The sequence below is a fragment of the Pristiophorus japonicus genome, chromosome 1 (genome assembly GCF_044704955.1).
Source record: "Pristiophorus japonicus isolate sPriJap1 chromosome 1, sPriJap1.hap1, whole genome shotgun sequence".
In the NCBI taxonomy this organism is placed as follows: Eukaryota; Metazoa; Chordata; class Chondrichthyes; family Pristiophoridae; genus Pristiophorus; species Pristiophorus japonicus.
The window spans coordinates 469,498,468-469,519,356 of record NC_091977.1 but is presented as its reverse complement, the minus strand read 5'-3'; the positions used below and the strand labels follow the sequence as shown (position 1 = coordinate 469,519,356).

General features: G+C 41.8%; 1 protein-coding gene across 3 annotated transcripts in view; it reads right to left on the bottom strand.

Annotated features, from left to right (window-relative positions):
- Window positions 1-20,889, bottom strand: part of esrp1 (epithelial splicing regulatory protein 1) — an 86,668-nt gene that overhangs the window by 27,753 nt on the left and 38,026 nt on the right. For 2 of the 3 annotated variants that reach the window (XM_070894167.1, XM_070894185.1), the window contains exons 11-13: window positions 19,871-20,089; window positions 17,839-18,037; window positions 5,676-5,850 (exon numbers count right to left, since the gene is read on the bottom strand). In XM_070894167.1, the coding sequence (XP_070750268.1) occupies window positions 5,676-5,850; window positions 17,839-18,037; window positions 19,871-20,089 (593 nt within the window). The remainder of the gene's footprint in view (window positions 1-5,675; window positions 5,851-17,838; window positions 18,038-19,870; window positions 20,090-20,889) is intronic. The other variant, XM_070894177.1, reaches the window with a different exon arrangement.

The window sequence follows — 20,889 nt, the reverse complement described above, 5'->3', positions numbered from 1 at the left end:
TCTGGGATGCAGTCCATCAGGCCCTGGGGATTTATCGGCCTTCAATCCCATCAATTTCCCCAACACAATTTCCCGACTAATAAAGATTTCCCTCAGTTCCTCCTCCCTACTAGACCCTCTGACCCCTTTTATATCCGGAAGGTTGTTTGTGTCCTCCTTAGTGAATACTGAACCAAAGTACTTGTTCAATTGGTCTGCCATTTCTTTGTTCCCCGTTATGACTTCCCCTGATTCTGACTGCAGGGGAAATACGTTTGTCTTTACTAACCTTTTTCTCTTTACATACCTATAGAAACTTTTGCAATCCGCCTTAAATGTTCCCTGCAAGCTTCTTCTCGTACTCCATTTTCCCTGCCCTAATCAAACCCTTTGTCCTCCTCTGCTGAGTTCTAAATTTCTCCCAGTCCCCAGGTTCGCTGCTATTTCTGGCCAATTTGTATTGAAGTTTAAATCTTTGATATATATCACAAAAAGCAAGGTACCTAAATACTGGCCCTACTTAACTGCACTGGAAAGAGTCACAAGAATACCAGTTAACCATTACCCTTTGCTTCCTGCCACTGAGCCAATTTTGGATCTTTCTCTTGGATCCAATAGGTTTTTACTTTTCTGACTAGTCTGCCATGTGGGATCTTGTCAAAAGCCTTGCTAAAATCGATGTAGACTACATCAACCATCATCGTCCCTCCTTATTACCTCCTGAAAAAATTCAATCAAGTCAGTCAGACATTCTTTCTCTTGGGTTCTCTTAAAGAAGTCAATTGACGATTGGAAAATCTCAGAAAAGCAACCGAGAAGCAGGAGCAACATGTATTCCTGAAAGATAACAAAAATACTGGCCAAGAGTTTCCACTTTGGGCACAATTGGTGATCGGAGCACAAATTGCGCTAGTTTTAAGAATGTTTTGTTTTTACTCAAGTTTCCCTGTAAAATCATTTGCATATTGCCGATGTAAAATCTTTCATGAAGCGCAATCGGACACCGTTTTAGAGCATAATTTAAAAAAAATAGCATGTCATTTTTTTTCTTGATACATTTAAGAGTGGTAACCTAATGCAGCTTTATTAATATAACTGAAGATGGGTATATCACAAAAATATAAGCATTCTTAATCAGAGTGTGTGGTCCACCACCTGTGAGTAACTTGTTTTAAAATTAACTGAAAATTACCTTAAAAAAACTATACAGAACACTTACTCGCTGCATTGGTGTATGTGTCAGTTTCTTAGTAAATTAAAACAAAATTAATATTTAAAAGCTTTTAAAATGTGCCTAATAGTGTCCTTGCGGGGGGCGGTAACAACCGCAAGGCGGGAGTTCCTGCGCCAGGGTTACCACCCCTGAGATGAAGTGGAACACTAAAGAACACGCTTCACTTCCTCTGTGGGACATGAGCAAGGCAAATCAGAGGGAGAGGGGCACAGTGCTACACGCTTGGATGTGTAGAGCTGCAGTAGAAGGAGGTCTCCCGTTCATTAAAGAGGTGGGCCAAGCTGCAGACGCTGCGTGGCCCCACCTGGACCAACGGGGAGCGGGGTGCCGTGGCATCAGCCCGGCACTCCGGGCTGCCAGATCGCGACATGGACCCCGCGTTCAACGATGCAATGGGCCGCGACCGGTAAGTCGGCCAATCTTCTTTTTTACAACGCCACCTCTCCTTTATCTGGTGCCCGGCGAGTGGCCTGCAGCCCGTTACGCACCCCCTGAAACTGTCGCTGTCATCGCCCAGCACCGCTTCAGGGGGAGCTCTAAATTTTTGCTCCAGGATGAAAAAGCTGCGCACAGTGATGGCATCATCATCGCCAGCACAGCAGAGTGGGGCACTACCGGTTACCGTGGAACTTAGTGGGAGATGTTTGTGGCACCTGAAATAATCTAGGATAAGGTTTTAAAGAGACTCAAAAATATACTAAGTTTGTTTTTGAAAAAATATTTAGTCAATTGGCCTCAGCCAATCAAACAGAAGAAGAAATCAAACAGGATTTTTATTCTTAATCATTATCTAGATAGCTCTGCTCACTTTCTAGCAGGGTTATCAGTTGAGGACAGTATCAGGGTTGGTTGTGATGTTGCTATGGTCAAGTCACCTACTGCTAACAGTCATAGTCAAGGTTCATAAGTGATGAACAAACACTTCTGTGGGATATCATGGGGCTGCCATACCTGCAGAATAACATTTATGTTATTGGCCTGAATTTTGCGGCAAAGGAACGGCGCTCGCTGTTCACCTCGCTGACAATTTTTTGCGGGTTTGCCACAGCAAACTCTACAGAGAATCTGTGGCCTCTGAATAGGACAAGCAACAGCAAGGCTCTTCAACCAATCAGATTGAAGTATCCTCCAATGAGACAGAGTTCAAACCAGGAAGTATAAAGCAGGAAATATAAATTAGATTTATGATATACAGAAAGCAAAATAAAGATTGGGAAATAGAGATGGGATAAAGGGAGAGAGGTAAAAAAGATAGATTGAAAAAATAAAAAAAGGCATGCTTTCAACTTTCCAATTAATGAACAGCAAATTGAAAATAGCACTGATGGCCTACTTAGGTGTGCTGGGAATTCAATTTACCCAGGGCCAAAATAAAATAACAGTGTAGCTATTTACCTTGGGTAGCTATTTACCTTGAAGTACCATCACAGAATATAACAGAGGCAGCATATGTAGTATATCTTCCATGTGTACGGTCTTATATTACATAAGGACATAAGAAATAGGAGGAGTAGGCCACCTGGCCCTTCGAGCCTACTCTGCCATTTAATAAGATCATGGTTGATCTGATCATGGACTCAGCTCCACTTCCCTGCCCGCTCCCCATAACCCTTTATTCCCTTACCGCTCAAAAATCTGTCCATCTCCGCCTTAAATAGATTCAATGACCCAGCCCCCACAGCTCTCTGGGGCAGAGAATTCCATAGATTTACAACCCTCAGAATAAATTCCTCCTCATCTCAGTTTTAAATGGGCAGCCCCTTTATCTGAGACTATGTCCCCTAGTTTTAGTTTTCATGGTAATATTCTCTCTGCATCTACCTTGTCGACCCCCCTCATTATCTTATATGTTTCGATGAGATCACCTCTCATTCTTCTGAACTCCCCTCTCATTCTTCTGAACTCCAATGTGTATCGGCCAAACCTACTCAACCTATCTTCATAAATCAACCACCTCATCTCCGGAATTAACTTAGTGAATCTTCTCTGAACAGCCTCTAATGCAAGTATATCCTTCCTTAAATACGGAGGCCAAAACTGTACGCAGTACTCCAGGTGTGGCCTCGCCAATACCCTGTACAGTTGTAGCAGGACTTCTCTGCTTTTATACTCTATCCCCCTTGCAATAAAGGCCAACATTCCATTTGCTTTCCTGATTACTTGCTGTACCTGCATACTCACTTTTTGTGTTTTATGCACAAAGACCCCCAGGTCCCTCGGTACTGCAGCACTTTGCAATTTTTCTCCATTTAAATTATAATTTGCTTTTCTATTTTTTCTGCCAAAGTGGATAACCTCACATTTTCCCACATTATACTCCATCTGCCAAATTTTTGCCCACTCACTTAGCCTATCTATATCCCTTTGCAGATATTGGGCCATAATTTTCTATAGAAGTAAATCTGACGGTGCCTGCTGTTAGTTAGACTTTCCCTTGCACGTTTAGGTTTTTAAATTTTGCGTGGTGAGCTGCTAACATTGCAGCAAAAGAAATCAGACATCAGGGAACCGAGTGAATAGGGCAAGTTATGTATCTCCTTCACCAATCCGATTGAAGGATTGTAAAATCAACAGCTCAAGGACTGAAGTGTAAATTACAGTGAGTGAATTCAATGTCAAATCTGTTAGAGAAAGAGAGAAGGAAAGAAAGATTGGATTTAAAAAAGGAGAGAAAGAGACAAAAAGAAAAAAAAGTTTTTCATTTTAAATTTTACTTAAAAAAAAATGTCCAGACGGAATGAGACTCCACATTTGCAATAGTTAATTTTCAATGGCAGAGGGGTTGACTGGCAGTAACTAATTCTGATCACGTTATTAAAAGGGGACTCAAACTGAAAAGGGCAAGACTTAACTTTCTGTGGCGAGTTCAGTTCATATCTACCGTGCAAATACAGTAACTTCACACTGTTCAATGCATTTCAATAATGAGGCAGACAGTGAGATGCTTTTTTCGCAAAGCTAATGGTGGACAGGCGCAACTTAGACAGAAATGTTTGGATTTTCAAGTTTAACTGCACATCTGCCCTTCGCCTGTAGTTGCTGTAGCATTTGCACATAAATAACAGCGAGTGCCATTAGCCTCACCATTATTCTGACAGCAAATTGTGGCCTAATGTATCATGCTCCTCTCGGTCAGATTTTCCCACTGATCCCACAAGCAGTTACCAACTAAACAAAAACTATTTAGAAAAATTAACAAAGATAGAATGAAAAATAACAAAGCATATTAAAGCCAATCATTTTTTTTTGTTTTTGAGACTGTACCATGATATTTCCTCTTCAAAGAGGTTTGTGTGTAAATGTTGCTGTAAGTGCTTGGTCGGCTATTTAAAAGGAATGAAAGAAAAAAATTGCATTTATCTAGCAGCTCTTTTATGACCCCAGGACGTCCCAAAGTGCTTTACAGCCAATGAAGTTATTTTGAAGTGTAGTCACTGTTGCAATGTATGAAACATGGAAGCCAATTTGCACACAGCAAGCTACCACAAACAGCAATGTAATAAATGTCCAGATCATCTGGTCAGATTACCAGTAAAACTCCCCTGCTCTTTTTTGAGTAGTGCTGTGGGATCCACCCGAGAGGACAAAGGGGTCTTGGTTTAGCGTCTCATTCAGAGGACGGCATCTCTAATAGTGTAGCACTCTCAGTACTGCACTGAAGTGCCAACCTAGATTATGTGCTCAAGTCTCTGGAGTAGTGTGTACAGTTTTGGTCTCCTTATTTGAGGAAGGATATACTTGCATTGGAAACAGTTCAGAGAAGGTTCAAGAGATTGATTTCCGAGATGAAGGGATTGTCATATGAAGAAAGGTTGTGCAGGTTGTGCTCATTGGAGTTTAGAAGAATAAGAGATAATCTTATTGAAACATACAAGATCCTGAGCGGGCTTGACAGGGTAGATGCAGAGAGGATGTTTCCCCTCATGAGGGAATCTAGAACTAGGGGGCATAGTTTCAGAATAAGGGGTCGCCCATTTACGACAGAAATGAGGAGGAATTTTATCGCTCAGAGGGTCGTGTATCTTTGGAATTCTCTACCTCAGGGAGCTGTGGAGGCTGGGTCTTTGAATATATTTATGGTAGAGATACAGAGATTTTTGAATGATAAGGGAGTCAAGGATTATGGAGAGCAGGCAGGGAAATGGAGTTGAGGCCAAGATCACATCAGCCATGATCTTACTGAATGGTGGAGCAAGCTCGAGGGGTCAAATGGCCTACTCCTGCTCCTATTTCTTATGTTCTTATGTGTGTGGCTTGAACCCATGTACTACTGATTCAGAGGGGAGTGTGCTTCCATTGAGCCAAACTGACAACCAATCAGGATAGATTATGACATCGAAGAACACATTTTACTTTGTTGTAGTCTCTCAATAAACATCCAACAGCACACAATTAAATACCAGGATTAATTTGACATTATGTCGTTTTTTATTACCACAAGCTTCTCAATGCAAATTCTCACCTTGGGTAATATGCAGAATAGTTCATGTAGAACTGGGCACCAGCTGGGTAGTACGCTGTTGAAGGCTGGAGAGCCCGGGGACTGAGGAACACAGGTTGCTGATAGAGAGCTGCAGTTTCGGCTGAAATAACGGTTGCCTGTGTTGGAAACGTAGTGTATGGTGAAGGCGACAAGCCTAGATAAGAAAACAAAGAAATCATAATATCTGCTCATGTATAGAGAAGTGTGGAAGTACCCAACTTCTAGGAGATCTCCTCATCCAAAATATGTATTCATCCAAGTATTGAAGGTTCAATTTCTTTAGTATTTTCCAATTTTCTCCCTTGGAGGCAATAACTTATATAGCAAGGTCTACAAGCAGAAACAACCTCCGGTACTTTGCCTAAGTGGCTACTCTTTATGCACAAGCTTAGATTTAAAATTCTCATCTTTATGTTCAATTTCCTCCATGGCATCACCCCTTCCTATCTCTGTAACCACCTCCAGCCCTACAACCCTCCGAGATCTCTATCTTCCTCCGATTCTGGCCTCTTGTACATCCCCAATTTCCTTCACGCCACCATTGGCAGCCATACCTTCAGCTGTCTAAGCCCTAAGCTCTGGAAATTTTTCTCTCAACCTCTCCACGTTTTCGAACTCTCTCCCTCTCTCTCATCCTTTAAGACATCCCTTAAAACCTAGCATTACCAAGCTCATGTGCCTAGGTGTCAAATTTTGTCTGGTAACATTCCCATGAAGCACCTTGGGACATTTTACTACATTAAAAAGGTGCTGTATAAATCCAAGTTGTTGTTGTTTTAGATGGTGGATGCGGATGGCCTATTTGGCCAAAGGAGACATTTAGCTGAGGCCAATCTTGTTGTCATATGACAACCCTCACTTGCACACTCTCATAAGGAGATCACTGGAAGGCAATCAGAAGTAGGACATGTGGGAAGCATTTCTCTTCCCTAACTAAGGGATACTGAGATTGCTGTGGTGGTGAATTGGTAACTGAGCACAGGCCGAGGATTGAACCTAAAATCGTCCGGATTTAAATGGCTCAGTGCAACAACAGGTGGATGTGTTACCCCAAGAGAAAAAAATGTCAACTGTTTGTTTACTTTGAGTGCACTATGGTTAATAAAACTTTTGTCGTGCAGATTGCTTACATTTTCATCTTTTGAAGAGCACATTTTATTCTTCAATAATCAGTAAGTAAAGCTAATTTCTATGGCTCTGCAAATCTTTCTAATTCTATTTTCTACCACTCTGTCTTACAAACTTTCATGTTTGAAGAATTTTCTATAAATTTTGAAAGCCTCAATGCATGTTTAGCACTCTTTTAGAACCGTTATTTCAGCTAAAACTGCAGCTCTTCTTCTCTTAATTAGATTTTAAATTAGATAAGTTTAATTAGAGGGATGGCAGGGCAGCTCAGTCCTGTGGAGTGCACATCCTGCGGCATGTGGGAAATCCTGGACACTTTACACGGCCTAGACAACCATGTGTGCAGGAGGTTCTCCAGCTTCAACTACTCGAGCTCCACGTTTCGGAGCTTGAGCGGTGGCTGGAGTCAATACGACGCATCAGCGAGGCTGCAAGCTATGTGGATAGCACGTTTCAGAAGGTGGTCACCCCGCAGCTTAAAAGTATGCAAGCGGAGGGAAAGTGGGTGACCACCAGACGGAGTAAGAACGCTAGGCAGGTAGTACAGGAGTTCCCCCGTGAGTCCATCTCGCTTTCTAACCAATATTCTCTTCTGAGCACTGGTGAGGGTGATGGTGCTTCTGGGAAGTGCAGTCAGATCCAATTCCAAGGCACCACAGGTGGCTCAGCTGCACAGGGGGGAGGGATGAAGAATAAGAGCTCTAGTGATAGGGGATTCTATAGTTAGGGGAACAAAGAGGCATTTCTGTGGCCGCAGACGTGACTTGGGAATGGTATGGTGCTTCCCTGGTGCCAGGGTCAAGGATGTCACAGAGCAGACGTAGGGCATTCTGGGGGGGGGGGAAAAGAGGGTAAACAGCTAGAGGTTGTGGTCCATATCGGGACCATCGACATAGGTAGAAAGAGGGATAGAAACATAGAAACATAGAAAATAGGTGTAGGAATAGGCCATTCAGGCACTCGAGCTCGCAACACCATTTAATATGATCATGGCTGATCATTCAGCTCAGTACCCCTTTCCCGCTTTCTCTCCATACCCCTTGATCCCTTTAGCCGTAAGGGCCACATCTAACTCCCTCTTGAATATATCCAATGAACTGGCATCAACGACTCTCTGCAGCAGGGAATTCCACAGGTTAACAACTCTCTGAGTGAAGAAGTTTCACCTCATCTCAGTCCTAAATGGCCTACCCCTTATCCTAAGACTGTGTCCCCCGGATCTGGACTTGCCCAACATCAGGAACATTCTTCCCGCATCTAACCTGTCCCGTCCTGTCAGAATCTTATACGTTTCTATGAGATCCCCTCTCATCCTTCTAAACTCGTGTATAAAGGCCCAGTTGATCCAGTCTCTTCTCATGTCAGTCCAGCCATCCCTGCAATCAGTCTGGTGAACCTTCGCTGCACTCCCTCAATAGCAGGAATGTCCTTCCTCAGATTAGACGACCAAAACTGAACACAATATTCCAGTTGAGGCCTCACCAAGGCCCTGTACAATTGCAGTAATACCTCCCTGCTCCTGTACTCAAATCCCCTAGCTATGAAAGCCAACATGCCATTTGCCTTCTTCACCACCTGCTGTACCTGCATGCCAACTTTCAATGACTGATGAACCATGACACCCAGGTCTCGTTGCACCTCCCCTTTTCCTAATCTGCCGAGATTCAGATAATATTCTGCCTTCGTGTTTTTGCCACCAAAGTGGATAACCTCACATTTATCCACATTATACTGCATCTGCCATGCATTTGCCCACTCTCCTAACCTGTCCAAATCACCCTGCAGCCTGTTAGCATCCTCCTCACAGCGCCATCCAGTTTAGTGTCATCTGCAACTTGGAGATATTACCCTCAATTCCTTCATCCAAATCATTAATGTATATTGTGAAGAGCTGGGGTCCCAGCACTGAGTCCTGCGGTACTCCACTAGTTACCGCCTCCCATTCCGAAAAAAGACCCGTTTATCCCGACTCTCTGCTTCCTGCCTGCCAACCAATTCTCTATCCATGCCAGTACATTACCCTCAATACCATGTGCCTTGATCTTGTACACCAATCTCTTATGTGGTACCTTGTCAAAGGCCTTTTGAAAGTCCAAACACACCACATCCACTGGTTCTCCCTTGTCCACTCTACTAGTCCTCAAAAAATTCCAGAATATTGGTCAAGCATGATTTCCCTTTCATAAATCCATGCTGACTTGGACCGATCCTGTCACTGCTTTCCAAATGTGCTGCTATTTCATCCTTAACAATAGATTCCAACATTTTCCCCACTCCTGATGTCAGGCCATAATTACCCATTTTCTCTCTCCCTCCTTTTTTAAAAAAGTGGTGTTACATTAGCTACCCTCCAGTCCATAGGAACTGATTCAGTGTCAATAGACTGTTGGAAAATGATTACCAATGCATCCACTATTTCTAGGGCCACCTCCTTAAGTACTCTGAGGTGCAGACAATCAGGCCCTGGGGATTTATCGGCCTTCAATCCCATCAATTTCCCCAACACAATTTCCCGCCTAATGAGGATATCCTTCAGATCCTCCTTCTCACTAGACCCTCGGTCCCCTAGTACATCCGGAAGGTCATTTGTGTCTTCCTTCATGAAGACAGAACCAAAGTATTTGTTCAATTGGTCTGCCATTTCTTTGTTCCCAATTATTAATTCACCTGAGTCCGACTGCAAGGGACCTATGTTTATTTTCACCAATCTTTTTCTCTTCACATATCTGCAGTCAGTTTTTATATTCCCGGCAAGCTTCCTCTCATACTCTATTTTCCCCCTCCTAATTAAACCCTTTGTCCTCCTCTGCTGAATTCTAAATTTCTCCCAGTCCTCAGGTTTGCTACTTTTTCTGGACACTTTATATGCCTCTTCCTTGGATCTAACACTATCCTTAATTTCCCTTGTTAGCCATGGTTGAGCCACCTTTAAATTCCTGAGGCATTGGGACCGCTTCTTAGGGGGATGGGACCTGTACAAACCGGACAGGTTGCACATTAATAGCGCCGGGACCAATATCCTCAGGGGGGGTTTTGCTAATGCTGTTGGGGAGAGTTTAAACTAACTTGGCAGGGGGATGGGAACCCGAGAACAAATTCAATAGGGAAGGAAGTAAAGCAGAAATTGAATAGCAAGAATTTAGAAAGCGAATTTATAAGACAGAGGAAACAAGGGTTAGTAATCAAGGAGGTCTTCCTGTGCTAAATGGTATATACTTTAATGCAAGGAGTATAGCGAATAAGGCGGATGAGCTAAGAGCACAGGTAGACACTTGGGAGTATGACATTATAGCCATTACAGAAACAGGGCTGGAAGAGGGGCAAGTTTGACAGATCAATATTCCTGGTTACAGGATTTTTAGACAAGACAGAGAGGGGGGTAAAAAAGGGGGGGCATCTCAGTATTGATTAAAGAAACTATTACAGCTGTGAGGAGGTATATGATATGTTAGAGAGATCATCAAATGAGGCCATATGGGTCGAATTGAAAAAAAAAGAAGAGGGCGATCACACTGTATTATAGGCCCCCGAACAGTGGGAGGGAGATAGAGGAGCAAACATGCAGGCAAACTGTTGAGAAGTCCAAAAACCATAGGACAGTAATAGTAGGGGATTTTAACTAACACAATATTAATTGGGACAAATATAGTGTGAAGGGTATAGAAGGTGCGAAATTCTTAAAATGCATTCAAGAGAACTTTTTTAGTCAGTATATAACAAGCCCAACATGGGGGGGGGGGGGGGCGTGGGAGGGCGGTTTTGGATTTAGTTTTGGAGAATGAAGCATTGCAGGTTGAAGGGGTATTAGTGGGAGAGCATTTTAATTCAGTCAGATCAAGTTAGTTATGGATAAGGACAAGGATCGACCTGGAATAAAAGTCCCAAATTGGGGAAAAGCTAACTTTGCTAAGTTGAGGAGTGATTTGGCCACACTGGACTGGAGACAGCTACTTGTGGGTAAATCATTGTCGGAACAGTGGGAGACATTCAAGGAGGAGATCCGGAAGGATCAGGTCAAACATGTGCCCTTAAAGAAAAAGGGTGGGAATAACAATTCTAGAGCCCCCCGGATATCTAGGGACTTACAGGGGAGGATAAAGAAAAAAAGGGAAGCTTATGTCATATACCAACGGCTAAATACTATAGAATCTTTGGAGGAACATAGAAAGTTAAGAGGTAAAATTAAAAAGGATATTAGGATGCTGAGAGCATGAAAAATTGGCTAGTAAAATTAAGCAAAACCCAAAGATGTTGTATAAATATATTAAGAGCAAGAGGGTATAACTAAAGAAAGGGTAGGGCCTATTAGAGACCATGAGGGTAATCTTTGTGTGGAGGCGGAAGATGTTGGGAGGGTTCTTAATGAATACTTTGTATCTGTTTTCACTAAGGAAAGGGATAAGGCAGATACTGCTATCATGGAGGAGTGTGAAATTCTGGTTGAAATAAACAGTGAGAAAAGAGGTATTAAGGGGCTTAACAGCTTTGAAAGTAGACAAGTCCCCAGGCCCGGATGAAATGCATCCCAGGCTCTTGAGCGAAGTAAAAGAGGAAATAGCAGAGGCCTTGACCATCATTTTCCAGTCCTCTTTGGATTTGGGCATGGTGCCAGAGGACTATAATGTAGTACCCTTGTTTAACAAGGGAGAAAAGGATAGTCCAAGTGATTACAAGTTATTTGAGTAGCTTGAAGGTTAACAGTGGGCATTCTAGAATGCTAGAAGTGAGGGGGGAGGCTTTGAAGGGATTTAAACACAAGGGAGAGAATTTTAAATTTGAAGCATTGGGGGAAGCAGGAAACAATGCTTCATCTGACAGTGATCAATGGCATGGGAGATCCATTAGTATTATTTAAATGTTAATGTTGTTCTGAAGGTATCTGCACATATTACAGAACACACCAAACTCATTTTTATAAATCATAAACTGTTTAAAGAAACAGGCTCCCCACTGATGGCCAGAATAGGTTACAAGTTTTTTTTTTAAATTGACATTTTAAAAGCTCTCTCTCTTTATTTTTCAGTGAGTGAATATCAATTTTAATATTAGGACATTGTATTGTAGGCACACTCCTCTTCAAAACTCTCAGATCCAGATTATAAAAAGTTGGTTTGCAGAGAATTTCGCTATCACTTATTTTGACTGAATTATGCAATGCAATTGCACACGATGGTTTATTTACAATCTTTTAAGATTAGTGGAATTTATTTACATATTGTAGAAAAGAATGGCATCAGTAAATTCATGGAAACTGAGCACACAATAAATCAGCAGAGTTTTTTTTATTATATAGTAATTTCAATGTTCTCCCTACTCTGAAGCTGGGACATGGTTCCACAGGTAGTGGTACCTTGCCATTCTTAATTTGAGCCTAGTCAGTAAGTTTCAATAGACTTTTCCTTCATGGTAGGCATCACAATCAAACCCACCCCTTCTTCCCCCACTACCACAGTGCAGTGGCTAACTGTACACCTTTACTGTTACCCCATTTGTGATCAACTAACTCAGCATAGACCAGGAATCAAACATGGGACCATCCTGATCTATGTGGCTCACAGGTATATTGATCCACTAAGCTATGAGGGAAGCTTTGGGTGGTATTAGTGGTTAAGTTTTCTGTTTTTCATCAATACGTGAAATTTCTAAAATACTTCTTGACCTAACAACAATTTGCATTTAAATAGCACAGTTACTGTAGAAAACATCCCAAAGTACTTCACTTTGTAAGTGAAGTATTGGGCCCCATGCAAAAAGAGGAGAGATTCGAAGAGGTAACCAAAGGCTGGGTTTTATGGAGGATCTTAAGGAGAACAGAGAAGTAAAGAGGCAGATGGGTATAGGGAGAAAATTGTGGAGCGTGGGGCCAAGGCAGCTGAAGATACAGCCTCCAATTGTACTGCGACGGTTGGGAGAATGCAAAAGATGCTGGAGGCAGAGGAATGGAGAGTTTGAGACTGCAAGAGGTTACAGAGTTAGAGAAAAGTGAGGTCATGGAGGGATTTAAACACAAGGATAAGAATTTTAAATTTGAGACATTGGAAAACAGAGCCAACGTACGTAAATGACGAACAAGCAGGATTTGGTGCACAATAGGATACGGGCAGTAGAGTTTTGAATGAACTGAAGTTTATAAAAGGAGGCAGATGAGGGGTCAGCATGTAATTGGATTAATTGAGCCTGAGGTGGCAAAGGCATGTATGAGAGTTTCAGTGGAAGATTGGCTGAGGTAGGGTAGGAGGTGGGCAGTGTTATGAAAGTAGATGTAGGCAATCTTTTTGATTGGGGGTGGGGGGGGGGGGGCGGGGGGTGTTAGAAACCCAGTTTGAGATTGATCAGAACGCCAAGATTGCAAACAGTCGAGACAGTGAGGGGGAGTTACAAGCAAGAGACCCCACCTTAGGCAACAAGCCGTTGTAAAGGTATGGAGTTTGTGATGGACTGAAGACAATACTCTTCACAATGCTTAGCTGGCGAAAATTATGGCTCATCCAAATCTGGATGTCAGAACATCAGTCTAAAAGCAGAGAGGAGGTGGAAGGGTCAAGACAGTTGGTAGAGAGGTAGAAGATGACCACATGTCGGCAGATGAGGAGTGGGCCAAGGATGGTTCCTTGGGGATTCCAAAGGAAATGGTATGGGATTGGGAAGGGAAGTTGTTTCCAGAAATGTTCTGATTGGATGGCAAGAGTAGAACAAAGCACTGACAATCCACAAAATGGAGTAGAGATACTAGAGGAGGATGGTGTGATCAACTGTTCTGAAAGATGCATACAAGCCAAAGATGACAAGGAGGCTTAATGCACTACGGTCATGGTCATAGTCACATAGAATGTGCTTTGTGACTTTGGTTGGGGTCGTTTCTTCTGTGGGAGGATCGGAAACCCGATTGAAGGGGTTCAAACTCGTTAATAAAAGTTTATTTGAGTAACATCCTTTCCTATTCACCAACTAGTTTTAATCCAGTTGGTTTAGAAATCAACATCATCAATCTTATGTAAACAGAGCAAGAGATTTCTTTAACAACAGCGGTGATTTCGTGGATTGAGTTTAGCTGCTGAAATCATGTGCATGAGATTCCTGAACAGTCCTGTAATGCTGATAACAGTGAGGGATACTGTCTCACCTACACTTCCCAACTACACCAAACCACACAACAAAACATAGAATTCACACTATTTCACTAACAGTTACACAGCTCAACCCTCACCACATTGGCCATTACCTCAGAAAATTACCTGTGTTTCAAACTGGGAATTGCAAAAGCCCAATAAGAAATAAAAGGAAGATATAAAAGTAGTTATAGGCCTCCCATGGGATTAAGACATTGGTGTCTGTAAACTTAAATTAAGTCATTAATTTGAAAGTTATACTTTAATATAGTTGTTACAAATTTCGCCAAGAAAACTTAAAGCTTGGGAAAGATTCCATTTAAGTAGAATAGCCATTTTGGTATGACGCTGCTAAATAATATCAATACAATTATAGGGGTGTGGTTTGTTACAGTCAGATCCTCAGTGCTGATTTTATATTCACCATTAAGCTCTGGCAGCAGGGTACTAATAGCAATTTTTTGGTATTTTAAGTTTGCATATTTATTAAGAACATTCATTTGCAATTCTGGTACGTTGCTACTTTAATTGTCCTATTTTAGTATTCCGTGCTGAAGAGTTAGATGGTCAGTTGCAGCAGAGACACGTCTACCATAATTTCCTCCTGTATTTCACATCAAAAACATTAATAAAATAAGTAAGGAACTACAGTATTACCATTAAAAAGACAGCGGTAGCAAACCTGCATTTTTACCCTTTTTGGCTACATTTGGTGACGTAACACCATTTGTATGCTACGAGGACTTGAATCTTAAAAGCAACATCTAGAAATTGTGTGGCTCAGTTTGTTAGAGCACTGCCCTTATCCCTCTGGGACCTGGATTCAAATCCATATCCCACGTGAAATGAGTTTGGGTGGTTTCAACATAATCTTAGTAGGTCTGTAGCACAAAACAACCTGTGTGCGGATTATAACTGTATGTCAAAAGTAAAGAGAAAATGCGACATTCTCCTTTTGTCAGATTAATGAGTACTAAATTTTTTTTTTTTAATTAGCAAACTGAGGTCCTTACGACAGCAGCAAAATATTACTACTCCTGCCCCTCAAAATGCAGCAGAAATAATGATAGCGATCTCTGCCATCAAAAAAAATGGGCTCTGCCCCTTTACTATGATAATTTATGGGCTCTCGGCCCAATGATTAATGAGCAATTATGCACTATTGCTATAATGGATGGGTGTGTGCATTACCTTGTCACTTTAATTATACTATGTTTAAATATAATTAACCCCTCTTCAGGGCAAGCAGAATTTTCCAACAAAACTTGTTCTTAAATGGTGCACTATCCTCTAGTGAAAGTATGTTGCAAGGTCGTTAGTATACTAAGTGAAGGAGTGCACAATGATGCAATCAGTGCTGAGATAGGCTAGATATCGAGCCCACCTCAAAAGGAAAACCTCACACTTCGTCCAATTTACCATCCAAAAAGTAGATAGCTCCTGTTGATCAAATCAATATGACACATGAATGGAAAGACACAGGAAAATGTGCAGCTTCTTCATTCATTGCCTTCTTAATCTAAAGCTACGAGAGGGTGCTTTATGGATAACAGAGAGGGGTCGGGGAAGAAAAAGTAAAATGGCCAAGTTAAAATAGATAGAGGGAGGTGTCTCCTTGAATTGCGAGTACTGAAGGAAATCCTAATTAGTCAGGAAATTGTGTTAGGGAAATTGATGGGATTGAAGGCCGATAAATCCCCAGGGCCTGATAGTCTGCATCCCAGAGTACTTAAGGAAGTGGCCCTAGAAATAGTGGATGAATTGGTGGTCATTTTCCAACATTCTATAGACTCTGGATCAGTTCCTATGGATTGGAGGGTAGCTAATGTAACGCCACTTTTTTAAAAAAGGAGGGAGAGAGAAAACAGGGAATTATAGACCAGTTAGCCGGACATCGGTAGTGGGGAAAATGTTGGAATAAATTATTAAAAATGTAATAGCAGCGCATTTGGAAAGCAGTGACAGGATCGGTCCAAGTCAGCATGGATTTATGAAAGGGAAATCATGCTTGACGAATGTTCTAGAATTTTTTGAGGATGTAACTAGTAGAGTGGACAAGGGAGAACCAGTGGATGTGATGTATTTGGACTTTCAAACGGCTTTTGACAAGTTCCCACACAAGAGATTGGTGTGCAAAATTAAAGCACATGGTATTGGGGGTAAGGTATTGACGTGGATAGAGAACTGGTTGGCAGACAGAAAGCAAAGAGTAGGAATAAACGGGTCCTTTTCAGAATGGCAGGCAGTGACTAGTGGATTACCGCAAGGTTCAGTTCTGGGACCTCAGCTATTTGCAATATACATTAATGATTTAGACAAAGAAATTGAAAGTAATATCTCCAAGTTTGCAGATGACATTAATCTGGGTGGCAGTGTGAGCTGCGAGGAGGAGCCAAGAGGCTGCAGGGTGATTTGGACAGGTTAGGTGAATGGGCAAATGCATGACAGATGCAGTATAATGTGGATAAATGTGAGGTTATCCACTTTGGGGGCAAAAACAGGAAGGCAGAATATTATCTGAATGGTGACAGATTAGGAAAAGGGGAGGTGAAACGAGACCTGGGTATCATGGTACATCAGTCATTGAAAGTTGGCATGCAGGTACAGCAGGCAGTGAAGGCGGCAAATGGCATGTTGGCCTTCATAGCGAGAAGATTTGAGTATAGGAGCAGAGAGGTCTTACTGCAGTTGTACAGGGCCTTGGTGGGGCCACACCTTGAATATTGTGTACAGTTTTGGTCTCCTAATCTGAGGAAGAACATTCTTGCTATTGAGGGAGTGCAGCGAAGGTTCACCGGGATGGCAGGACTGGCATATGAAGAAAGACTGGATCGACTAGGCTTATATTCACTGGAATTTAGAAGAGTGAGAGGGGATCACATAGAAACATAAAATTCTGACCGGATTGGACAGGTTAGATTCAGGAAGCATGTTGCCGATGTTGGGGCAGTCCAAAACCAAGGGTCACAGTCCAAGGATAAGGGATAAGCCAGTTAGGACTAAGATGAGGAAAAACCTCTTCACTCAGAGAGTTGTGAACCTGTGGAATTCTCTACCACAGAAAGTTGTTGAGGCCAGGTGGTTCGATATATTCAAAAGGGAGTTAGATGTGGCCCTTACAGCTAAAGGGATCAAGGGGTATGGAGAGAAAGCAGGAATGGGGTACTGAAGTTGCGTGATCAGCCATGATCATATTGAATGGTGGTGCAGGCTTGAAAGGCCGAATGGCCTAATCCTGCACCTATTTTCTATGTTTCTTCCCTTTCCCCTTGTCCTGAAGGCACTAACTCACTCACCAGCTGCCATCCAGTACTTCCCCAAGTGGCCATTCTTCATGTACGAGTCTCGCAGGTTAGAGCACGGAGGCAATTGTGGCAACCGACTACTGCCTTGGCACAGACCAGTGACATCAGCACAGATCAGTGATCATATCAGGGACCTTCTGGTAAATGCAATGTTTGCACATTAACTTATCTTTGTCTGAAAGCACCTGTTTTTATTCAGCACTTTGCATTGTTGCCAGTTTTCTCAATCACAATTATGTTTTCACAAATGCAGCTATTAATCTAAATAAGATTATTCAATTAATTATCATAACTGCAATGATTGTATTTGAACTCAACAGTAAGGGCATTTATTCTATTTTTAACACTGCTTTCATCAATTAAAAACATGTTATGTCTAATTCCATGGATAGCCTGTAATATCAGAAATGTCTTTTTGAAATACAGCTAACCACAACCAAAGACAATAAAACCAGTACAAGTTAGACCAGTAACAACCTCAGATGACAGAACATGGTACTAAACATTCTGAATCAGAGAACCAGGAATATAAAGAGTCATAAAGCTCCAGCACCTACCAGCGTGCAGCGTAGAGCACCATCAAGAGCCAAGCAAACTTACATGGTAACTTACATGGCGGTGGGGACAGGCCATTTCGATTTAAAATGCCACCCATTAATACAAAGTTCATTTCTTCAGCTGAACACTGGAATACTTCAACATATCTGTCCTTCATTGTTCTTTTGTGACACTTCTGAGAAGTTAGGAATGCTCGATCTGATGATTTCATCTGGATAAAGGCATCACCGGAAGGACGGCCCTAAAAGAGGTAATTGCACATATGTTAATAAGTAGGCAGGGATAGCAAGGTTTCTGTTACTGTACAACTACATTTGATTTATTTAGCATTTCACAAAAAGTAATCCCTTCTCCGGTGTGTTTTGTTAAGACATACCAGAAAAAGTAAAGAAATTTGATAAACACACGGAGAGCTATTTTCCAATATATTCTTTGCCCAATTTGGGCTAAGCAGAAAATTTTAGTGGAAATTGTTCTTTTGACCAATTTGTCGTCAGTCTGCACTTTCCACCCAAGACTTACTTGGGTGGGAAATATTTTCCAGTGTCCAAAATCCACCAATTAAGCCATTTTAAGGTTGTGTATGCAATTAAAGGCAGGCAAAGTGCAATTTTCCAACATATCTTTTGGTTTTCGCTAGGTATGGAATGAAGACTTAATACCATAATTCTTACTCTTGACTGATATCAAGTGACTCCTGGTGGAATATGTGGAGGAAGAGTAGGCTCTTGGGGAAAGATAACAGAGGGCTGGCATGGCCTGTGGGACTGTACAGCAGCATGAGTCAGCACTTTCAGGGAATATCAGTCCACAATATTTAAATATTGATGAGGCTCCCACCTGCCTGCAGCAGATGCCTTTCCCATAACTGGAGTCAGTAGGGTTAAAATAGCAGTATGCTCAAACATGTTGGCATGCTATGTGAAGTGCCTGGATGCCATTTTAACCACCTGACTATCTTGTTCCCAATAGGCAGCAGGGTTAAAATTGGATCTCGTGCGTCTGGGTACAGCTTGGGCTGAAATACCACCTGTGATCAACTGGCCTGCTGACACATACTTCTACTAAATTTTTACTGCAAAGGCTCCCGTTGAAAAATTAATGGAAGACGCCTTCAAATTATCCAGTAATGTTATTGCCTATATTTCTTAATTAGTAGTAAGTTATTTTTGTCAATGTTGTAAATGTGTTAAACATGCATATATTAAATACCTCTATTTAGAATTTAAATTGCATCTTAAGTCTATTTACTTTTCAAGCCTGGAAATCATCATTTGAGATATTAGCATACAAATGTTGAAATGTTGTTTGACGATTCTCTGTCCACTATTTTAATGTAGGCATTAAGCAGTTTTAAATAAATGAGTAAATGCCTCTGTTAAAATAAATTTGTGGAAGAATGTCAAATAAACACAATATGCCCTTTCACAAATCAATGCTCCAGATTGTAGAGGGATATGATCAGGGCCCAGGAGAGGGGCGAGTTCGGGGCCTAGAAGAGGCGAGGGTCTGGGGTAGCACGGGCCTGCCAACACTGCGATATGTGTGCGCACTAGGCCCGTGCAGTAGAGCAGGTCTCCAGTTGTCTTGTTTAACCCTTGCCACTGGACCAAGACCTAGCTCTGTCAAGCCCGTATGGTGCCTGGTGTGCAACGGTCACCACACGTTAAAAGAATCCATGCACCGGCATCTTCCACCCTTCAAGATGTAGTTTGGGACCTGGAGTATTAGGTCCCTCATTGAAACACCTGTGAACTCATCCTTTTTTGACGTAGAAGCAAGTCATCCTCGTTTCGAGGGACTGCCTATGATGATGATGATGATTTCACAAATATAAATAATCATTTTCAGGCAATAAGCACCTTCAATAAATTAACAAACCAAAGCCAACACAAGTTGTCTGAATGAGAAAATCTAGGTAACGAACCCCATGTCATACTTATAGAAGTAATCCTGTATTATCATTTTAATTTGGAGCAAGCTCTCCTCATTTTATACATCACATTTAATGTTTGATGCTACTGACATTCTAAAGCTGATTTAACATTTGAGAAAATATGATTTACTTTCTCACCTGCTGATTTAACACCATGTGCACTCCATGAGGTCGGATATCACAAGTAAATTCTCCCAGAAACTCTAGAATGTCCTCAATGGTGGCAGCATAGGGTAGGCCTCGCAAGCGGATGCAATCTCGCATATTAGTAGAAGGCACAAATGGCTGAGGTAGTACAGGAATGATGGGAGCGGGGGCTATAGGAATGAGGGGAGTGGACGTATACCTGTTAAGAACCTGTACAGAATTCAATCATCAAAAAGAAAGGACATTTTAAATTTCTCCATGGAAAAAACATTCCTTAACTTAAGAAAATTGCCTTCGATTTCAAATTTCTGAAATTAGTACTAGCAACTTAATATCCTGAGTTAGGCCTTTCTCTTAAAATTAAGTTTTACTAATCTGCACAAATAAATGTACAGTTTTCATTATCCCTCCTATTAAACAAATATGTGTTAAGTAATAATAAATGCATGTTTGCACTGTATTGTTAAACTAAAGATAGAAACAGAGATAATAGGTGCAGGAGTAGGCCATTCGGCCCTTCGAGCCTGCACCACCATTCGATAAGATCATGGCTGATCATTCCCTCCGTACCCCTTTCCTGTTTTCTCTCCATACCCCTTGATCCCCTTAGCCATAAGGGCCATATCTAACTCCCTCTGGAATATATCCAATGAACTGGCATCAACTCTCTGCGGCAGGGAATTCCACAGGTTAACAACTCTCTGAGTGAAGAAGTTTCTCCTCATCTCAGTCCTAAATGGCCTACCCCTTAGCCTAAGACTGTGTCCTCTGCTTCTGGACTTCCCCAACATCGGGAACAATCTACCCGCATCTAACCTGTCCCATCCCATCAAAATCTTGTATGTTTCTATGAGATCCCCTCTCATTCTTCTAAACACCAATGTATAAAGGCCCAGTTGATCCAGTCTCTCCTCATATGTCAGTCCAGCCATCCCTGGAATCAGTCTGGTGAACCTTCGCTGCACTCCTTCAATAGCAAGAATGTCTTTCCTCAGATTAGGAGACCAAAA